The sequence below is a fragment of the Drosophila mojavensis genome, unplaced genomic scaffold, assembly GCF_018153725.1.
Source record: "Drosophila mojavensis isolate 15081-1352.22 unplaced genomic scaffold, ASM1815372v1 contig_19, whole genome shotgun sequence".
NCBI lineage: Eukaryota > Metazoa > Arthropoda > Insecta > Diptera > Drosophilidae > Drosophila > Drosophila mojavensis.
In genome coordinates, this window is record NW_025318726.1 from 1,448,494 (window position 1) to 1,469,284 (window position 20,791).

At 40.0% G+C, this 20,791-nt stretch overlaps 2 protein-coding genes across 15 annotated transcripts; one reads left to right on the forward strand and one right to left on the reverse strand.

Moving 5' to 3' along the window:
* Positions 1–290: 290 nt before the first annotated feature.
* Positions 291–5,610, forward strand: LOC6572451 (SAFB-like transcription modulator). Of its 4 annotated transcripts, none has more exons than XM_015166436.3 (9): positions 291–563; positions 628–1,107; positions 1,166–1,193; positions 1,504–1,633; positions 1,757–1,803; positions 2,845–3,922; positions 4,275–4,424; positions 4,482–5,003; positions 5,075–5,610. In XM_015166436.3, the coding sequence occupies exons 1-9, from the start codon at positions 444–446 to the stop codon at positions 5,436–5,438; spliced, it is 2,919 nt and encodes a 972-aa protein (XP_015021922.1). In that variant the 5' UTR covers positions 291–443; the 3' UTR covers positions 5,439–5,610. The 4 variants fall into 4 exon arrangements, with proteins under 4 accessions (XP_015021922.1, XP_001998559.1, XP_015021923.1 ...); XM_001998523.4 differs by having other exon boundaries at positions 292–563; positions 5,072–5,610; XM_015166437.3 differs by lacking the exons at positions 1,504–1,633; positions 1,757–1,803 and having other exon boundaries at positions 292–563; positions 5,072–5,610.
* A 1,266-nt stretch (positions 5,611–6,876) lies between these two features.
* On the reverse strand, positions 6,877–19,093 carry LOC6572450 (bestrophin-2). 11 transcript variants are annotated; one of them, XM_032730388.2, is made up of 10 exons: positions 18,989–19,093; positions 13,083–13,318; positions 10,943–11,053; positions 10,457–10,880; positions 10,051–10,383; positions 9,635–9,997; positions 9,022–9,102; positions 8,200–8,902; positions 7,997–8,047; positions 6,877–7,558 (listed from the first exon to the last, which is right to left on the reverse strand). In XM_032730388.2, exons 2-10 carry the CDS (start codon positions 13,151–13,153, stop codon positions 7,215–7,217), a joined length of 2,481 nt encoding a protein of 826 aa, XP_032586279.1. In that variant the 5' UTR covers positions 13,154–13,318; positions 18,989–19,093; the 3' UTR covers positions 6,877–7,214. The 11 variants fall into 11 exon arrangements, with proteins under 11 accessions (XP_032586279.1, XP_043863655.1, XP_043863654.1 ...); XM_044007720.1 differs by having other exon boundaries at positions 18,838–19,084; XM_044007719.1 differs by having other exon boundaries at positions 18,773–19,084.
* Between the last annotated feature and the right edge of the window lie 1,698 nt (positions 19,094–20,791).

Here is a 20,791-nt window from a genome sequence, read left to right on the forward strand (position 1 = left end):
TATATTAATTAGTTTATTGTACTATAATCATGCACCATATAATGAATATTATTTTAAAATTAGCTGCTTCGAAAGCCTTTCATTAAGTTAATATATAAATATATTTTATTTTTTTAACAAATATTCAACTTATAAAATTAATTCAATAAATATTATATACCATAAATGAACGGACGCTAAAAAATGAACGGACGCTAAAAAATCGAACTATCCCTGACTATCTAACAAAAGTTGAGTAGCCCTCGCCTATCGATATTTGATTCCTGGTAGATTTTTCTTATGTCGCCATTTTGATTATAGGAAAAATTGTGAAAGATTCTCAGTTGGCATACTGACCAGCACATTGTATAGTCGAGAAAATTTTCTAAAATTATTTCTACTTTAAGAGAATTTTTCATACATACCGGTTATTGTGTTATATTTGTGCATAAGAATTAATTAAAATGCCCGAGATCGGCAAGAAAATTAGCGAGTTGCGAGTCTGCGATTTAAAAGATGAGCTTGAAAAGCGCAAGCTGGAAACTGTGGGTCCAAAGGCAGTGCTAATCGAACGTCTTGAAAGGGTACGTACGCGGTAGACTTTCAAAAAAGTAATTGGTCTCACTACAACAGTGTGTAAAATTGTAGGCACTAAAAGAGGAGGGCGTCGACCCAAACACACATTTGATTGAAGCGACTGCTAAGCCAAAGAAGCCCACACCGGTACCAATGAATGAATCCACAAGCCAGGTTATAATCAAGGAGGAGCCAGTTGATACCGAGGAGGAACCCCAGGTAGAGGGTAATGAATTCGATGGAAATGGGGATGGGGAAGATAGTGCTCATCATGCCGACGAGGACGGTCACGAAATAGACCAAGTTGGCGATGTCGACGATGTATGCGTTATATTAGATGACGACGAAGAAGAGGGGGCAGAGACTTTCGATGAGTCAAAGAATGGCACTGAAGATGCAAATGAAGGAGAAGCCGCCGAAGAGGGCGATGGTGAGCCTGCAGGCGACGAGGAGATGCAGGAGGAGAATACAGGCGACACTGTAAACATGGATAATGACGAGTCCATTAATTTGACAATTGGTGAGGAAGAACAGAAACTTTTACACGATGAGGTAATTTTTATAAACATATCAATATTGGCCGCCTTCTAAATGAATTTGATCGTTTCAGGCCCCTGACGATAAGTCTATTAAATCGGGTAAGCACAACTACTTCGTCTGCCCGAATGTTAAATGCATGTACACGTATCATAACTATACTATATACACATGTCATGAGCACTGCGTCTATACTAAACTGGCTAAATTAGGTTTTAAGTGTGTCAATGCCGCTTTTCAGATCTTGTAGTGTCTGAACACATTTCTCGCAATCGTGGGCTGAACTACAAAAATAATTATCATTATTCAAATTGCATCATAAGCCAAATAGGATAGATTTAATTTTAATAATATAGGGGACTATCTTGTGAGATTTATTGATCAAAGAATTTAACTGATGACGATTTTCAGTAAAACCGGCAAATAAAACTGATAAATTGGGTGCAGCTGCTAAAGACGGTGATAAAAAGATTCACAAGGATGATGAGAGCGCTCGTTCAAAGAAGAAGGATGACAAATCCACTGATAAAAAGGATTCTAGGTTGGTTTATACAAACTGCCGGCTTAGCTTAAATCATGTCTATAATTTATCACAATTCTAGTTACTAATCTCGCTTTAAATTTCTTTTCACTTTACTTTCAATATATATTTTGGACCACATAGCGACCCAAAATCGGTTTCCAAATCGTCGAACCAGAAAGACGATAAAGGTAATTTATGTTACTTTTGCGTCAGGAAGATCAGTGTGCTTGAAAGGTTATACATATAAGTTGGTTAGGCCACGCATGAACTAAGTAAAAAAAAGCTTGCGATAAAAAACACCATATGCGGCACACTTGTAAGACAGTGTGTAAGAGAGTGTGAATTTGGTTGGGAGTGGAATGGACGTAACTGACTGCACAGCAATTCAACTTGGAGGAATCCCATCTGATCAGTACACAGATCACGTAAGACGTAACACAGAGAAATCGCCGTGACGAACATTTGACCATGCTGGATGCGAGGCTTCTGAAGGCTCTTCTAGATTTGCAGCACTCCATCGATTTGATTGTATTTGGGTTGATTGCATGCAGTATAGTATCCCTACGCAAATACTTCGAAGAGAAGCAGCAGGTGAATTCCTCCGGAGAAGAGATATTTCACATATTAAACGACTGTAAATTTGGCAAATTCGTCGATGTTCTTCAATTTACTTGGCGAGTCCTGCACGGCGCTTTTTAATCGACCTGTAAGGTGGACTGATTTTCCCAGCATACCATCTATAACACGTTGACGGTGAATGCCTTTGCCAATGGACCTACAGCAGCTTCTTAAACGATGAGCCAACGAGTGGCGTCGATCTGAGGAGCACGTATCATACCCGGCAACTGGCAAGCTCTTCACGTTCACGATGGCTACGACAGCATGATGACTTTGGCAGCCCTTCTGCATGGCATCCTTCTTTGAGAGCGACAGAGCAGCGACAGTGGAATCATGAGCAGCAACCCAATCAAATTCACACTCTCTTAGCTTTCGTAGTGCGCAGTTTCTCACGATATACTTATAATGTAGAGTCAGATTCAGGTTCGTTATGACAATAATTTACAATACAACAGCAAACAGCAGCAGCTACAAAGTGTACGTTTAAAGTGCTTCCCTTAACGATCAATGATAAAAAAAACAATACCAAATACCAAAACAGTTTTCCAGCCACTCACAGCTCTGACCATAACTCTCTTCCAATATTGTTATTATTTACATGGAACTTGCAGAGAAAACATCGACAACAGCAGCAGGTGCAGCATCGGCATCATCGGGTGCCGCTGCCAACAGCAAGTCGGGATCGGCGGGAGGTGCAGGCGCAGCTGGTGCCTCGTCCAGTGCTGCTGGCAAGCAGGCTTTGCTGTCACGCAATCTCTGGGTATCCGGTTTGTCTACTTTAACACGCGCCAGCGACTTGAAGGCCATTTTCTCGAAGTTCGGCAAGGTGATTGGAGCAAAGGTGGTCACCAACACTCGCACTCCTGGCACACGCTGTTACGGCTACGTAACCATGTCTTCGTCCGGAGATGCCTCGCGCTGCATTGATAATCTGCATCGTACGGAGCTGCACGGTCGAATTATATCAGTGGAACGCACCAAGAATGAAATCGGCGGCAGCGCAAGCTCATCCAAAGACGTTGGCAATAAGGGTAATAACAAGACGAACAGCAAGTCCAGCAATGACTCGAAGAAGAAGGATGATGATAAGAAGTCAGGCGGCAAGGGAAACGGGGGCGATGACAAGAAGGGTGGCGACGCCAATGGGGATGGCAAGAGCGTGGGTGGGGAATCTAGCAACAAGCGCGACGGCAAGGACAAGGACCGCAACGGCAAGCCATCACGTGATGACAAGGATAAGTCGACAACGGGCAGTGATAGGCGCCACGAGCGTGATCACCGCTCTGGAACGGGTCACAAGTCTCAGCACCGTGATGAGTCCCACGAGCGTCGTTCGGCACGCCAACCTCGAGATGACCGTGAGATCCAGCAACGTCAGCGTGAGCGTGAGCGTGAGCGACGCCAACGCGAAATGCTGTCCTATCAGAAGATTCGTGAGGAGCGGGAACGCCAGCGCTTGCGTGAACGCGAGCGTGAGCTTCGCGAGGAGGAGCGACGTCGTCGCGAAGCACGTGAACGCCAGCGCATTGAAGAGGAGCGCCTGGCCGAAGAAAGACGCAAGCTGGCTATCGAGCGGGAGCGCCTTGAGCGCGAGAAGGCTGAGCTGCTGCGTATGGAGCGGGAGCGTCAGAAGCTGGAGCGTGAGAAAATCGAGCTGGAGCGCCTTGAATTGAAGCGTCAACAGATGAAGTATGATAAACGTAACAGCGTTGCACACACAATGCTATATAAAAAAAAAAAAAAAAAAGAAAACAACAAACACCATATTTATTTTTACATATTCTCAAAGGGCATTTGGCCTTGTAAATTAAGCTAAGTGTGTTAAGTTGCAGCAGCCACGTTGTTTCTTCAACCTCAACAAAACTGCCGGGCAGTCTAGGCAAATGCTTTTGCATTCATGTATGTTTATGCAACTGCAAACGAACTGCATCCTAGTCTAAACTCTATTTACATTTATGTGACGATCTGACCTGCATTCCTTTGAAATATTGCTAATATATTATACTTTACTCTTTTCATCTTTCCCCACTTGGCACTCCAGGATTATGGAATCACGCGATGATCCCGTTAAGCGTTCGCTAAGCAAGCGCTCTGATGATCGCTACACCGATGTCTCCGACCGCAAGCGCTCCGCGGTCTTTGATGCTCCACCACCGCCACGTTTTGACACATCTTTGGTTAGCTCACGCAAGTACGTTTCAAAGATTCCCATTGTAGATTGGCATTAATCCGAATTTGTTTTTGGCAGCACTAGTACTTATGACAAGAAGCATGATGATTATGGCACCTCGTCGACCTCCAAGCGTGGACTTGATGACTATTCGAGCTCCAAGCGAATTGAATATTCCTCAAACAAACGTAGCGAATACGGCAGCTCCACTGGTACCAAGCGTGGTGCTATCGATGAATACGCTGCGGTGCCCAGTAAGCGCTCTGGCAATGATTATGGCACAAGCTCCAAGCATGATTACTCGTCGTCCACCACCAGCAAGCGTGATGATTACAAGCGCGACGTTGAGGTTCGCCACTTGCCGGTCTCATCAGGTGGTGTAAGCACCGGTGGTTCGAGCAGTTCTTATGTTCACAAGAGCAACACGGGCGGCGGCGCCGGCTCATATGTGCACAAGAACAACACTAGCAACGTTACCGCCTCATATGGTCACAAGAACAACACAAGTGGAGGAACCGGTGGTGGGAGTGGTCGCTACAACGATGCCGACCGCAGCAACACCTCTAACTACAGACGTGGCGGCGTCGACGACATGTCCCAGTGAGTAAATGAATAAATGAACTTTCCTAAATTGAAGACATTATAAACGGGACTTTTTTCATTTTTAGTAGCAACAAACGTTATGATAACTCAACCAGCAGTGGAGCAACCAGTGGTTATGGCAGCAACTCGAACAACGTTAACATATGGGCACCATCCAGTGGCGGCAGTGGCAGCGCTCATTTGGGAGGTGGCGGAGGCCCATTGAAATCTTACAGCAACAATGGAATGTCATCAAACATGCATGGCAACAATTCGTGGCAAAAATCGGCCACCATCGATGACAACTGGCGTCCAATGCAGACACAGAGCCGTTTTGATCGCAGCTACAACGAACGCTCCAGTGGCTACCAAGGCAACAGCGGAGCTGGTGGAATGTATGGAGGTAGTCGCCCGGCACAGGACCGCTATGGCGGCCAGGTGACACGCTATTAGCTTGCTCTGCTAGCACACACATTTAATGAGCCAACTGATAATCCTGTCTACGCACTATCCCAACCAACTTGATGATTTTCCCTTGAACGCTTTTGGCGTTTATGTTAATTTCTATTAGTTGTATTGACTTAGTATCTAAAACTATATTAAATATCATTAGATATATAATTTATATCAAGTGTTGTATGTAATCTTATTAAGTGATGTGAGACGATGCTATTTGGAGATTCTTATATGTACGTACGTTTTTATAAGTTGAATCTTAAGTTCGAACGTGGATCACTTATATTTATTAACTTCTTTTTTTTTTGTATACGGATTGTAAAAGTTAGGAAATGAATACAATTTAAATATCGTATAAATGAAATTAATTGTTTTGTGCATTTCATGCATGCGTTCAACTAACTTAGTGCAATGCATATCTCAAATAAATTCGCATTATTTCATCTTAAAATACTGCCATTTACTACAAATTCTTAAGACCAAAATTAAGTTCCTACAATCTTGAAATACTTTTGTTATTTTACGCAATGTGCGTCCTAGTGGCTCTTAGATAATCACAAATTTATCGAAAATTTTAAAGACTAGTTGATCACACACAGTATCAGAATGACTGTGAAGCGACCTATATCAACATCAGTTTGTTGCCTCCACAAATAATCCAAGAATTTTATGATGACGGTTATGAAGAAAGACAGAATATTTTTAATTGATTTTTATTTTTATATTATGAATTTCTAAGTTCCATAATTAAATAACTGAAAAAAGAAAACTATAGCTCGTAAAATTTCGATTTATTACCGTCGTCTTTCAAGTTTAGCACATATAATGTCGAATTACGTATATTACCCATCCGTTCATCTCTTTCTAACAAAAAAAAAACTAAAAAAAAAATATAAATTTACGCTTTAGGACACCTTTGGATGACATAATCGTTCGTAAAAGTCTCATCAACAGCAATCGTTAATTTTGTATATAACTCGATTTCCAATAGTATGGGTAACATACAGTGAACCTTCGGTTGACGAACACAGTCGTTCCAGTCGTTCCAGCATCTTGTTTGTTAACTGAAACCACAAATTTTGCATCTTAATTATCTGCAATGTGCTAAAACGATTAATGGAAAACACTATAATGTGTACTTGGGGTTCCGCTATTTCGTTGTTTGACATCGACAGATATTTTGCATACAAAGAATGTTTTCCAAAATTTGTTTAGTCGTTATGCGAAACCTTGTTCGTTAAGCGAAACTTATTTTTCCCAAAAATCGAGATTTTTATCAGAGGCTCGTTAACCGAAGATCTACTATAAGTATATGAAAATGACTCACGAACCGATTGATTGAATATCAGCTGCGTGCATCAGTGATATCAAGGTAGTCAGGGCAGACCCGCTAGAGCTCTCGATTCGACTTTAATTATCAATAAAACACAATTGATTGGCCATTTAGAAAAACTTATATTATTGTATAGATTCAAATCACTGTTGACTTAACTGATAAATAATAGTAATATTATATTAACTGCGCTAAATGGGTCCACTTTCACTCAAGATCGTTTTAACGTTATGAGCATTCTTAATCTGTTTCTAACTCTGCTTATTTGTTTTTTTTTTTTTTTTTTTTGTATCATTGTGCTTGTTAAGGTATTAAGTTTAGCAGCATAGATAAATTAACTAACGCTAACTAATCAACTTAAGGGTAGTTTGAAAAAGTATACAGCACAGGCGGCGTACTCCCTATGTAGTACGCCCAAATGTAAAACTCTAACTGTCAGTTCAACTTCCTGTGGTGGCATCCTCGGACTTGATGGTCGAGTTGGTCACTGGATTAGTGCCGGCGAGCAAGTCAGCATTGGAGGGCACTGTTCTCAGCGGGGTTGGGGCGGCCGGCTGAGCCGCGGGTGGCGCCACTAGTGCCACTGGCACCACAACTGGCACTCCGGAGGCATCCACGCCCGGGGCGGTGCTAATCGTCCGCGCCAAGTTCATTTGCTGGCGCACCAGCTTCTCCTTTTCGCGAGCAGCTCGTAGTTTTTCGAAGTCATCGCCAGTGTCTGGCGGGGGCTCGGCAGCTGGATTGGCCAAAACATCGGCCGATGCTTTGACGTCGAGATTTTCGACTGCAAGGACAGAGATTGGTATTAGCGTCAAGTGGAACAAAAATAATCAGGGATTAATGAGGGTTAAGTAAGACGTGCAACGGCTAGAGGGAATACGGCTAGGCAAAATCTAAATATAAATTTTACGGTAAGGAAAGTTTTACCTTATCAACAACCTAAAATCGAAGAATCAAATACGAGTCTTATGCAACACAATACAAACTACGGATGCAAATTATGGTTAGTAATTCTAGTTAAAAAGTCTACAGATGTATAATAAAAAAAATATATAAAAACAACGAAAATAATATTAATAATAATAATTTGTGATTTAGAGAGCTGAAAATAATAGACGATACCAAATGTCCGACAAGAATAAATTTTGGACTGGCAACAAATATGCGGAAGAATAGGCTAAGGAACGAAATAAACTTAGTTTGGCCAATGCTTGAACTTTACCGGGCGTCACGAACCACCGGAAGTACTGCGGTGCATCGGGTCTCTCACTCGCTTTAAGTATTAACAGTCGAAAGATCGAGATGTGTGTGTGTGTGCGTGTGTATGGATGTGAATAGATGAAGATATGTTAAATATGAATATCAAACACAGGAGAATGAAGGCTTTGTGGGCATCATTCCATGGCACCAGGGCCGACCACTTACCTGTCTCGCGGCTGGCAACCCTGTTCGGCTCAAACAGGGATTTGCTGCTGTCGCCTTGCGGCGAGCTGGGCGCCGTGTCTCCTGCCAAAAGCGAGGGACCGTCTCCAGCCGGCGCCGAGGTGCTCAGCAGTGCGTCCACACCGCCGGGTGGGAAGAGCGATGCTGTCGGCTCATACTGCGAGTAGGCGCGCTCGTATTGAGGCGAGCGTCTGGGTATGTCCATTGGCTGGGAGCGCGCCGGCAGTTCGCCGGGTCTACTTGCAGGCGGTGGCGGTTGCAGTGGCTGGCCGCCCGGCTGATGCTGTGGGTCGCCGGTGGTGGGCGAGAAAATGTCTTTGACATTGGGGCGTGGATCGTGGGGGCGTGTGGAAGTGATGGTTGCCTGCTCGTCCACCTCCTCGATGACCTGTTGGGTGATGCGCATGCTGCCCGCTGCCGGCTTCACAGCCGAGGAGCCAACGTTGGGTCCTGTCAAGCTGGCTGTGCTGGAGCTGTTCGGGAAACGGTACTTGCCCGGATCGTCGCTGGGCGTAGCGGAGCTCGGACGGCTTTCGTCGCGACTGAGCAGGCGTTTCAGTGCCGAGGCTACAGTGTTCACCCGCGACAGCGTACCCGATACACTAACCAGGCTGGGCGAGGAGCCGAGTCCCAGGCGCGATTTGCCATTGCCTGCAGAGAAATGTATGCCGCTGGCATCGTCCGCCTGCGTTTACCATTGGAAACGGGGAAAGGGTGGATTAGTTGAAAGTAATCAGTGAGTGAGAAAGAGAGAGAGAGAGAGAGCAAGAAAGAGAGGGAGAATTTAAATAGAGCATAGGTTACTTGAAACCAATTTGGTGCAAATTTCGTTCTGGGGTGCACTAAAGCAACCGAAAGCCGTGCAGAGCGTAGTGCAGTTAGAGGCTGTAGGCAAACAGATTATTGTTAGAATCAAAAGTTAGTATGCAGTCTTATAGTTTATAGAACAATCACACAAACACCACAATAGAGTTACAACTAGGTTAGTGATAATGCTCAGTGGACTCCATATGAACCTTAATCTGTTCTATAGCAGGTTTCGTCATCACAACTTTGATAGCCATATAACAAAATATTTCAGTATTCATAGAATCCACTGTTCATTTCATTAGAGCTTTCAATCGTATATCTTTCAACTCTTAAGTAAGTCTTAGCTATAACTACCAAGCACCGTTGTGATTTGAAATGCCAATGATCGACTTGAATCCCATATGAAATACATATTTCAGGTCATTACAGAAGATGGTTAGAAAATACTTTCATATTTGATTATTGTTTTGGTTAATTTGTTTGTTTTTGTTTTGTTTTAAATTGAGTTATCCGCCACGCCATGAATGTACATTTAGTTAAGATAGCCGATTAGTTGGTGCCAATACTTCGAATCGCTAGTGAATGCTGCCAACGTTTTGATTCTAACCTCCTCGTCTGGTGCAGCCTTGGAAAGGTCATAAGTAACTGTCTGATTGGTTGCCCCTTGCGACGGCTGCTCAGTTGCAGTCGGCTTCGACCCAGAGGCGACGCTGCCATTGTTACCAACCATTTCATCGATTCGCACAGATGACATGCCCGAGGGCATGGCCGCGTTCTTGGGCACATCGATTTTGGCAGTCGAGGGCTCCGGATGATTCTCACGGAAGCGTTCCGCAGCGATGGTGTAGGGCAGCTCGTTGGGGAACACCTCGTCCCAGTACTGATCCTTCAGTAGCTCCGGATGATCATGGTGCATTTCATCTACAATTAAATACGAAACTTGCAAATTGCGATCCACCATCCAATTGACCTAAGGATTAGATCAGTTATCACATGATTGAACACCTCAGAAGATCGATCTACCTCAAAGTCGTCGTCGTCCTCGCCAAAGGGATTGATCAGGGACTCGGCCACCTTCAGCCACCCCATGTAGAAGAAGAACTGCAGCGTGGTGAACACTGGGAAATACAAATCCACCTTGTTCAGGTAGCTGCTGCCGCCGACGACTTTGCCATCTGTCCACTGCTGACCCATGCAGCAGGTAAGGAAATATGAGTATACGGCTAGCGTAACTACCTGGGTGTAAACCAGGGGCACACTGATCGTATCATAGCTAATCAGTAGTCCGCACTGTCCTCGGAACTTGTTCAGCTCATCGATGATAGTCTTCACAGCAAAATCGTCCCTTATGCGGCCCTACATATGCATGCATAGATATATAATATTTATAAATTAACACATCTCATAATGTTATCCTTGCTATTATTACCTCCTTCCTTGCTCGCGTAATGATGCTCGCCGCCCAGACAATGGGCAGCCAGTGCTTGGAGGGCCTGGGAAATGATTTGTTCATCGTCTCAATGATGGTGCGCTCGTTCTCGTTGAGCAGACCCGCCTCCACCAGATTGTTGAGGCCGGGGAATCGTTTCTTGACGCGCGGCGACACATTGGCCAGCACCATGGTGAGGCAGAGGCACACATAGCGCATGATCGTGCGACGCATGACCCGACCACGCTCGTCCTGGCCGTGCACATTGGAGCTGACGAAGACGGCGATGGGATCCGGCCAGGGGATGGAAGTGTACTGATTCCACCAGCGAGTCATCACAATGGATACATAGAAACCCAGCACAAAAGACAGCGGTATGAGATCACGATAACTATTACAATAGGCGACGATCGCCTCAAAGGTTCTACATGGCAAATAGACTACAATAAGTATGTGCACTAGTGTAAACATTCAAGCTTCACTTACTCTTTCTGGGCCTCGTTGAGCGCAAACCGATAGACCAGATTAAGTAGATAATATAATGTGAGGAAGGCCAACAGATCCAGCCAGACTAATTTGTAAATACTTCCGCGCCACCTACAAGAAAACACAAACATATCAAGTCATATTTATAAATAGATCTACAGAGTGGTTGATTCTTAGTAACGCTACTCAAATTCCATCATTTATGGACCCTATTGGGTCCCACTAATCGAACGTAAGCTTCTATTTTAATAATGTGCGGCACAGAGTCTGGCATGTGTTTACCAATATTCCTTTAGCTGTCAACGTCATTGGCCTGATATTGGGCCATAATCATGCCACCGTCGAAACGTCATAAAAATTGGTCTATCTATATGCTATATGTATACTATATAAATTTGAAAATGTTCCAGCCATTATTTGAAATGAAAAGCCCGCTAATTATAAAGTAAATTCTTATCAAATATTTCTGTGATAAAAACACCAAAAGCAAACACGTAATCATTTATCATAAGCAAATGACAAACAAAATTTTTAACTTTTATCAGTTAGCCACAAAGATTTCAAGGTCTGTCCCAGCTGATAAATTTAATTCAATTTTGAGTTGAGTTCAAAAAACTTTACAGGGTATATGTTTACAAGCTGCTATAAATTATATAAAGTTGCGATCAATTTCGCTATATTTTTTTTTGTTATTTTTAAGAGATAAGAATTAATCTAAAATGAAGACCAACTTGGCAATTTAGCATTGGCTTGATTTCTTTTAATTCTTTGCAAACATATATCAAGTGCATAATGCATTAAATTAGCGAAATTGGTTTATCATCAATCTAGGCTGGATGGTTCATTGATTAGCAGAGGCAATCATGCCAGCTGACACTATCAGCGGATCATTCAAGTAAATCAACTATCAGCTACTAGACCGTATGTGTCATATATGTACATACACAGGTTTACATACATACATGCTCATAGATATGGCTAGCAGCACTTGCTGCCAATTATTAAATTCTAATTCAAATTACACGCATGACAGATGTCAAATGTGGCCAAGATAACACTGCAGCAGTCACTGTTTATGTAAATAGGGATGTATATCAGTATCAGTAATAGTATCAGTGGCAAGGGCAGTGGTAGGGGCAGTGGCAGGGGCATCTGGTGTGGGTGGAGTTGTTGCTGGTATCAGCGGAACTACAATCTAATACCCGCTGTACGCTGTGTGTGCATGGAAAATTCTATTATTTGCATTAGTTGCAATTGTCGGCTGTCGCCTGACGACTGTCACTTGCTCAATTGCCGAGCTGGAGCGAACTGTGTCAGTTCTTTAATTAGCACTGGACTTGCAATTTTTTACACGCTTCGCATTTAGCACTGTAATTCGTAGAATATAGCTTGTTTTGCGCATGATATGGGAACTTGAAGGCGTGTGTTACGCGGCCTTGCCCTAACTAAGCTAATATTGGTTTTCTTTTCTTACTTAATTTCATTTCATATTCCATATTGCAAGCTTGTAATCTAAAGTTTATTTTGCTTGATCGGCTAATAAATCGGTTCAACAAATAATTGAATGGAACAGCTGTTGCTTTCGTGTATAAGGGAAACTTTTTAATTGAAAGTGTGTGTACGTGTTACACAGACCAACAGAATTTAGGAATCAAGGCTCAGCTAATACTTTTGCAAACTCTTTTGCTGTAGATTCAAGTTATAAATAATAATAAAGAAGATTAGATAAAGCTCTTCTGGTTTCTAATTCGGATTCGAGTTGTGTGATTTATAAAATTCTTTATATAACTTGATCAACCTAATTCAAACCTTTGTAACTAATTTTCTACCATGGAAAGGGGAACTCACAAAATTACTGAATTATATATATTTTAGCAATTTGTCTAAGCAACTTTCCAAACAAGTTTTGCGCTGATCTGAGGAAATATTGCCGAAAGCATTAACCAATAAAATCATTTAATACTTTCTTTTTCTGCTGGTTATCAAAGATCTTGGCAATTTAATTGATAAAAGAACAAAAAGTAATCAACAAAAACTGTCGTAAAAGTCTTTTAGCTCAGTGAATACGAATCAGTAGCTTACGTATATATTTATATATATACATTATATCTTATACATATATATAACTTTGATCACTTACCTGAGCAGCAGTTTGAGAAAACAGCCAAAGCCACGGCATGTGGCCACTTCACCTGTATATGTTATTGTCATTTTCGCAGCTTGTCTCTAATTGGCTTATTATATATGTGTATATTTGCAGTTGAGATTTCAGCTTTTGTTCTTTAAGTCACTTGGTTGTCTTTATCACACTTTGCGAATTTGATCGATGCACATGTTGCTGGTGTTTCATTGGGGCGTAGCCAGCAGGAAGCGTCTCTGAGCGAAACAATAGATATATGTATTATGTATTTTATTAAAGAGATCCAAAATCAAAGCGAACAAGTCTAGATTTATAATTCTTATATAACTCGCAATTAACAACAGCACCTGTTGTTTTTAGGGCGTCTCTAACCATGGCAACAGCCACGATAATAATGCATTTGAAAGTCAACAAATCGATATTTCCAGCTAAAAGTCAATTAAACATGCGACATTAAAAACGCGGAACACACAAACGAGCTGCATGCATTGCATTTTATTTAACATTTCAGAAGGCAACAGTTACAGGCTGATTAAATTAATTGCAGCAATTTAACAAATTGTAGGCAGCCATAGGGTATATCCAAGCTCATCCAAAGTGTCGATATAGGTATATGTATGTGTATATATCATATTTGTACATGTGATAGAAATTGACGCAAGTTTAGCACTGACAGATCGCGTGTGGGCGATGCCATTGATGGTGCAACAATACCGAGGGTCAGCTACTGGCAGTGCAAATAGACGAGCTGGAATTCGAATCGTAAGATGTCGCCGACATTCTATAGCTCTGATACCCTGTATTTATTAAAAAGGCAAGGGCATGCATTTAACTTTTAAGTAAGAATCAAAGAGTTCGATTTCCCGTCAAGGCTAAGGTTACAGTATTTATACTCTGTAGTTATTAGATAAGTATTAAAGTATAATAGGAACCGCATGCCCAGTTTGTTGTTTTATTCACGGCATAAAATAGAAACTTTGAAAATATGTCTGTCTTTATAATAATAGATTTTAATTTAATGCCGTATGTATCATCATTGAAATCCTTATATTCATTGGTAAACCACCAGTTGAACACTCGATTCGCAGTTGAGATAGAGTTTTCATTAGATTTTCCAAAATATGATTTTACAGCCATGATTGTTTTTATAGGGTACGCCAATGCCGAGCACGAATGCTTAGGTCACCCTAAATATTAGCTCTATTTAATGGTATTTTAAGTACGTATATAGAAATTTGAGTATATACGCATATGGCGAGAAGAACGCGAATGGTGTACGCAATGGTGATCAAAGATGAGCTCATAGCTACGACTACGAGTGGGAAAAGTCAGAAAACCAGTGAGCAGAGCGAGTGGATGAATTTCCGTATGGAAGAGAACAAATAAATAGAGGTATTTCGCCAACCGGTGAGCTAATGATCGACATAGACAGCAGCAAGAGCTGAGCTCAGCACTTTAAAAAATTCAGTGTACGTGTGTGTGTGTGTGTGTAAGTGTGAGTGTGAGCCGGGCTTTTGGTTTTAGGTCTGGATGGATCATGACATCATCCGTTGACTTGTATTACGAATGGAATTGGAGGTACACAAAGACAGAAAACCAGCCCTTCTAGCATTATTATTATTTATTTGGTTTCCAAACTCATAAATCAGAAACAAATCAAAATATTGACGCAGTCATAATACTAATAATCATATATATTGAAGCTGGCTGTTGATTACGCGGCAGCGTATCTGATATGCTATATACTTAACTGGATCACGAAATGCGTGTGTGTTCGATTTGCCAGCGTGATCAACTCTGATTAGTGGGTATTTAGGGTATTAATTTGTACATAAATAACATGCGTATGCTAGGCGCGAGCGTATTATGAATATGTCTGTGATAAGCAAATGACTCACTTGACTCTTGTATAACTGGCGTTTCCTTGCGAATGAAACAAAGAACGAGTTCCGAGAAGAAGAAGAACTCTGATACAAGATTCGCACACAATGGTAATAAATCGAGATTGTGTCAATTGGGTCATACATATACAATATATACACTTCGCGTCATCAGGTTAGCGCCCCCCCTTACACTCATTTTCTTTTACGTTTTTCTCTTTGCCTATTGCACGTAACTTCTTGGTTTTTTTTTTTATTTCATTATCATCATATGAGATGTCTCTCATACCAAAAAAAAGCGCGAGTGAAAACCCGTTATGTTTTATTTTCTATTCTGCTCTATTTTCGCAAAAAATGTGTGCACTTATTTTGCGTCATCAGATTAGCGCCCCCAAATGCAATTGTAATTATCTTGCTTATTTTGGCAATTACACTCACCAAATTTTTTGTGAAGCTCAAAGTATTCAATATATTTATAGTATGGGTAAAGAAACAGTTTTATCTTTGGTTGAAAATCAAAGATTGAGGCATACTTTGAATCTAGACTATGCAACCATAAAATTGCTGAAAAATCAGGAAAAAACACAAAACTAAGTGGCAATTTTCTTACAAATAGGGAAAACTATGGAAAAAACTATATAAGCGGCAATAATCAAGTGATTTCAGAAGGAAATAGAAGAGCATTAGTTCGAGAAGCTTTGAATTCCCACGAATCGACCACCAAGATTAGGGTTAAAATCAGTGTTAGGACGAGCTTATCAACGGTCTAAAGAGCAATTAAGAAAGTTAATTACTTAAAGAAACAGAATGTAAAAAAAAAGACACCAGTCGATATGCTGAGAAAAGAAATACGCATTAATTTTGGCCGGGCGAATATGACGTGGTCTACCCAATGGCAGCATGTTGTCTTTTCTGATGAGAAAAATTGAATTTGGAAGGAACTGATGGATATAATTATTATATCCATGACCTACTCATAGAAGAACATTATTTGGAATGGTTTCCAAGCCGCTGCGGCGGGGGGGTGGTGTGGCATTTGTGTAGGTATCAATATCTTACTACAGCACTTGCAAGCTTCAATTTTTGACATCGCGCATGAACGCATAAGACCATAATATCGTGTTTAAAACTGCTGTTCCGCATTTCTATAACCTGTCTGAAAACCGGCATTAGATTTTCCAGCATGATAATGCCTCAATTCAGACCGCCCGATCTCTGAAGTCCTGGATTCAGGGCCAAAAAATTGATCTCATGGAGTGGCCACCATACTCACTCGACCTTAATATCATTGGAAACGTCTGGGGATGGTTGGTCAGGAAAGTATATGAGTCCGGAAAGCATTATAGTACAAAGACAGAGTTAATCGAAGGTACTGACCACGCTTAATCAACCATATCCTTGAATAATATTGAACAACTTTATAATTCCATTCCTAATCGAATTTTTAAAGTAATTTCAAACAAAAACGGCACTACGCACTACTAATATTACTTAAAAATAACAATAGCTTAAAATACAGGTGTTATTTTTGGTAATTAACTTAAATAAATTGAATTTAGCGCAGGGGGCGCTAATCTGATGACCAAATTTTTGTTACATGTTTTTTGTACATTTTACAAAAAAAATTATTTAAAAATAATCCTTATTGTTACAGTAGCCATTCTTTTTGTATTTTAAAGAGAAATAAATGGAGTATATTGTAAAAAAATTTCAAAGATGGAGCTCTGCTGGTTTAGATTTTATTTAGCTTTGAGGTTGAGTGTAAAGGGGGGCGCTAACCTGATGACGCGCAGTGTATATACATATATGCATATATATTTTAGCTCATGTATATCCATAACTGAATTAAGAGGTATCAGAACACTTAGAGGGTATTTCAGTGCTTAACTGCATTTGATATTTAATTCTGAATGAATGCAGCGTATCGAATGGCATTAAAAAACATGGATATATTTTGTATAACAGGGTATATCGGGGAACGACAATAGCTTCCATAATATACTGTAGTATTCCATGATTACATGAATCATAGTGCTTGGCGTATATCAAATCGGCTGAAAGAACTCTATCACTAGTGCACTATAAAACATACATATATAAGAATACTGAAAAACCTATACAAACTTTAATGCAAACTAGATTTTATATATGAGAGAAAAGTATGCAGAATACTGAAAAACCTAAATCTAAAGTTTAATGCAAAGTAGATTTATAGGGCATTTTAATGTAGAGCAGAAGAACTACTACTATATGTTAAATATTTCGTAATTGTTTATATGATGGCACAACATCTCTAATTAGATTGCAGGGTATCTGTGTGCTTAGCATTCTTGATTTATATTTCTAACTGCATTCATGCATTCCTTTCCTTCACGCTCAATGAATGCGACTTATCGAATGACAACAAAGAGCTTTTATTATTACAAATCACTTTTACACATAATGTGAAAACTGACCTTATTTATTATTGTTTACTCAATTCGATGGCTGCAACTGCAAGAGACACTCAAAAATAAAGTGCTCCATTGCAGATTCCATCGATAATTGTGTCATCAGCTACAAGCATATATATATATGTATGATATATGTGTTGAACTCTTGTTCTGTTCTACAACTGTTTCGTGGCTTATATAACAAACCCGTTTAGAGCAAGTGCTTTATGGCACTGGAAAAGCAAATGGCGCATAAAATCAAATTATCATGTCAAGTCAGTCACGTGAAAATTGTTATCATTTGAATAAATGAGAAGTTTGTATTCACGTCATTTCAATGCGAATGACAACATTCGAACTCGCTTCGTCGATCCGTCGATCCGTCGATTCGCCGATTCCTCGAGGTTAATGACATTTAATGCAAAAAGTAAGCGTCTGCGGCCAGATCGCCGAGTCTCTAAATATATTTAGTATGCCCGCTTCAACTAGTACATATTTACAGAAAAACACGAGCACTGATGCACACGCACATACACTCACACGCACACACACATACACATACATATATATACGCCCATCTATGTACAGGCATTAGTAGAAGGCAAAGGTTTTTACATAATGATATTTTTATTGCCATTTGCCTTTTGATGAACTTGCTGACAACTGAGCGCACCCGAGCAGCATTTAAATCATTTTTTGTATTTTTATTTGATATTATATTGTGAGCTCTTTTTTTGTTGACAAATTTGGTATTTATAGCCGCGGTGCACTTTAAAATTCATTACGAGCGTCGCTGGCGTCGTCTAGTCAAAATTCGCATGCGAGAGTGCCAAGGGTTAAAAATAAACTTCTATGTGTTGGAGTAATTTGTGCTGAGATTGCATATTGACCAGCGCGGATGACTCACAATGCGTGCAGTGGACCTACACACACACACAGAAACAAAAACACAGACCCCACACATTTGAGACACCTTCACTCATATAGTGCAGTCGGCATTTACGCAAATAGAAGTAATATTTAATACACATTACTGTGGGGAGTTTGGAAGATTATGCACAGTTCTCTTAAGATTGCCAACATTGTGTTAGGTGAGTTGAAATCGATTCGCTTCGCACTACGCCAAGCATCAACCGGATGCAATTTGAGAGTCACGCGGCGCTGACGTACAGAGATTAAGTACGGGTTAGATGTTTGAGTTGGCGGATTGTTTGCACAGTTATTAAATCACGTCATGAGCACTGACTGCTCCCAACTAACACTGATGCAAATTGTAACTTTAATTTACAGCGCCAGTCACGTGAAAAAGGCAACAAAACTGACCCAGGCACACGAGGAATGAACAGCAATAGCAATAGCAACTCCACCTCAAACTCACCAAAATAAAGGAACGAAAAAAAAAAAAAATACAAGACGCTGACGCTGACGCTGACTCTTGGCTACCGTTGTTATTGTTGTGTTTTGGTGTTTCTTTCTTTGCTTGGCCTTTGTGCTTCACTATTTCGATATCGGTGTTGTTATTCTTCACCCACACACACACATACGCGCACAGACACACACAATCACATAGAAATGGACGCGAACGTAAACGTACCAGTCATTCAAACAAATCGCGCTCTGTGCCCGTTGCCCGTTCTCTCTCGCACTCTGAGCACTTCCACGCTCAACGACCGACCAATTCAGACTGAAACTACATTGCGAAAATGCCAACAGAGCTGGGAACACTTTGCCGGCAGCTGTGCCATACCTACGACAATGTAGCTGGCAACGAGACAGAAAGAGAGAGAACGATAGAGAGAGCGCTACTGGCTGTGAGCGCAGAATGGCGATAAGCCAAGCACAGGGTGGGATTTGGCACGGTTGGTGGTAGGCGCTGAAATTCGCTCAAATATCTCATGTTTTCTCTTCATTCTTGATGTGGCTTAGCAACCGGTTATATTAAAGCTAAACCAGCCGAGGTCCTCAGTTGCTAGTGCTTAGGCTTTCAGCAGTTTTAATATCATATTAATTCTAATCTGTAATAAATCAAATAAATAATACGATAATAAAAGGACCTGATAACAATCTTTAAAATGCTAGTATACCTATTTATATTTTAACACAAAGCAACATACCCTTATATCAACTTTTGGTTAATGAATGATTGGTGTAATAAATAATTAATTATTTGGTTAATTATTTACTTTAATGAACTTCATCTTGATAATTATTATGACCTTTATATATTGTATAGAATCTGAAAAGCTGATAAGTTTATCTGACATTAGCTCTTCAATATAAATGTATTTATTTAATATTTAAAATGTTATGTTTTCGAAAGCCATTTTTACCATCTTTTACAAAGGTAGAATTCCACCATATGACATTTAGCATAGGCTACAAAACTCCATTTTCCCAGTTTGTAAAATATAAAAACCTTTTTTCTTGGGTTTCAAAGTCATTAAAGCAGGTAAGCTACACAAAATGAACGGTCAATTATGATTGCAGTTTACCTGTGTAAAATGCTGTATACTTTTAGGGATATTACAATTGTTTTCACCTATGTACATTGTATACATAGATCAGACTCATCATACACAATAAATATTGCTTACCTTGAAGACATAATCGTTCCTAATATTTATCTGTTTAATATTTTTTCGTCTACTTAAGGAACGGGCTCCAACGGAAAATCACAATCTTCTTATTTTGCTATTGATTTCAAATTTTCCGCGTATTCATAATTTCTTAGTAGTAATCGCATTCCAAATATTATCTCTTAAGTTATCTTAAACATTTTGTAGCATTGATGTCCTTGCATATTCATTAAAAGTCATTGGAAAAAATTTGTAGTTTTCTTTCTTCTTTTATAAACTTGTTTCTCTAATCGAGGTTAGGGTTTCCAAACTTTGTATATAGATTCATGTGTGTGTTATACATTTTCGACTTTTGTTATATTTTGGAACCAGCTCCAAATCCCCCCAATTTGAAAAAAATAAAAAGAGCGAGTGGGTTATCAGTTCTTGGATGCCTCAGGTCATATTATAGTGAATCAGTCTCGACTAGAGCTTGTTTAAATATCCAAATTATTTAACATATTAATTAATTATTATTCATGAATTTATATAGATATACCTGTTCTTTTTGCTTCATGTAATGTATAGAGATATAAAAACCGATTTTAGTCAGTTATCCATAATAAATAATTAAAATTATAATAAATGAAAAACACAAAGTTTTTAAGTTTTGTTACTTTATTATCTCATTTAATAAAAGATTTTATTTAAATTTATATTTTATTTTAAATTAATTAATTACAATTCGTAAGTTTTACTTTTAACGAAATTTCAGAAATTCGCTTCAATTTTTTGGACAACTCATAGAAAGTTGTTGCGTTTCGAATTAGTGATTTTTCATA

Excerpts from the sequence above, each read along its gene's own strand:
- LOC6572451 (XM_001998523.4), top strand. The coding sequence starts at position 444 with ATGCCCGAGATCGGCAAGAAAATTAGCGAGTTGCGAGTCTGCGATTTA. Across the intron at positions 1,804-2,844 it reads GAACCAGAAAGACGATAAAG|AGAAAACATCGACAACAGCA; the intron begins GTAATTTATGTT and ends TGGAACTTGCAG. Across the intron at positions 5,004-5,071 it reads GGCGTCGACGACATGTCCCA|TAGCAACAAACGTTATGATA; the intron begins GTGAGTAAATGA and ends TTTCATTTTTAG.
- LOC6572450 (XM_032730388.2), bottom strand. The coding sequence starts at position 13,153 with ATGACAATAACATATACAGGTGAAGTGGCCACATGCCGTGGCTTTGGC. Across the intron at positions 10,384-10,456 it reads TTACGCGAGCAAGGAAGGAG|GGCCGCATAAGGGACGATTT; the intron begins GTAATAATAGCA and ends ATGCATATGTAG. Across the intron at positions 8,903-9,021 it reads TTGCACCAAATTGGTTTCAA|GCGGACGATGCCAGCGGCAT; the intron begins GTAACCTATGCT and ends TGGTAAACGCAG.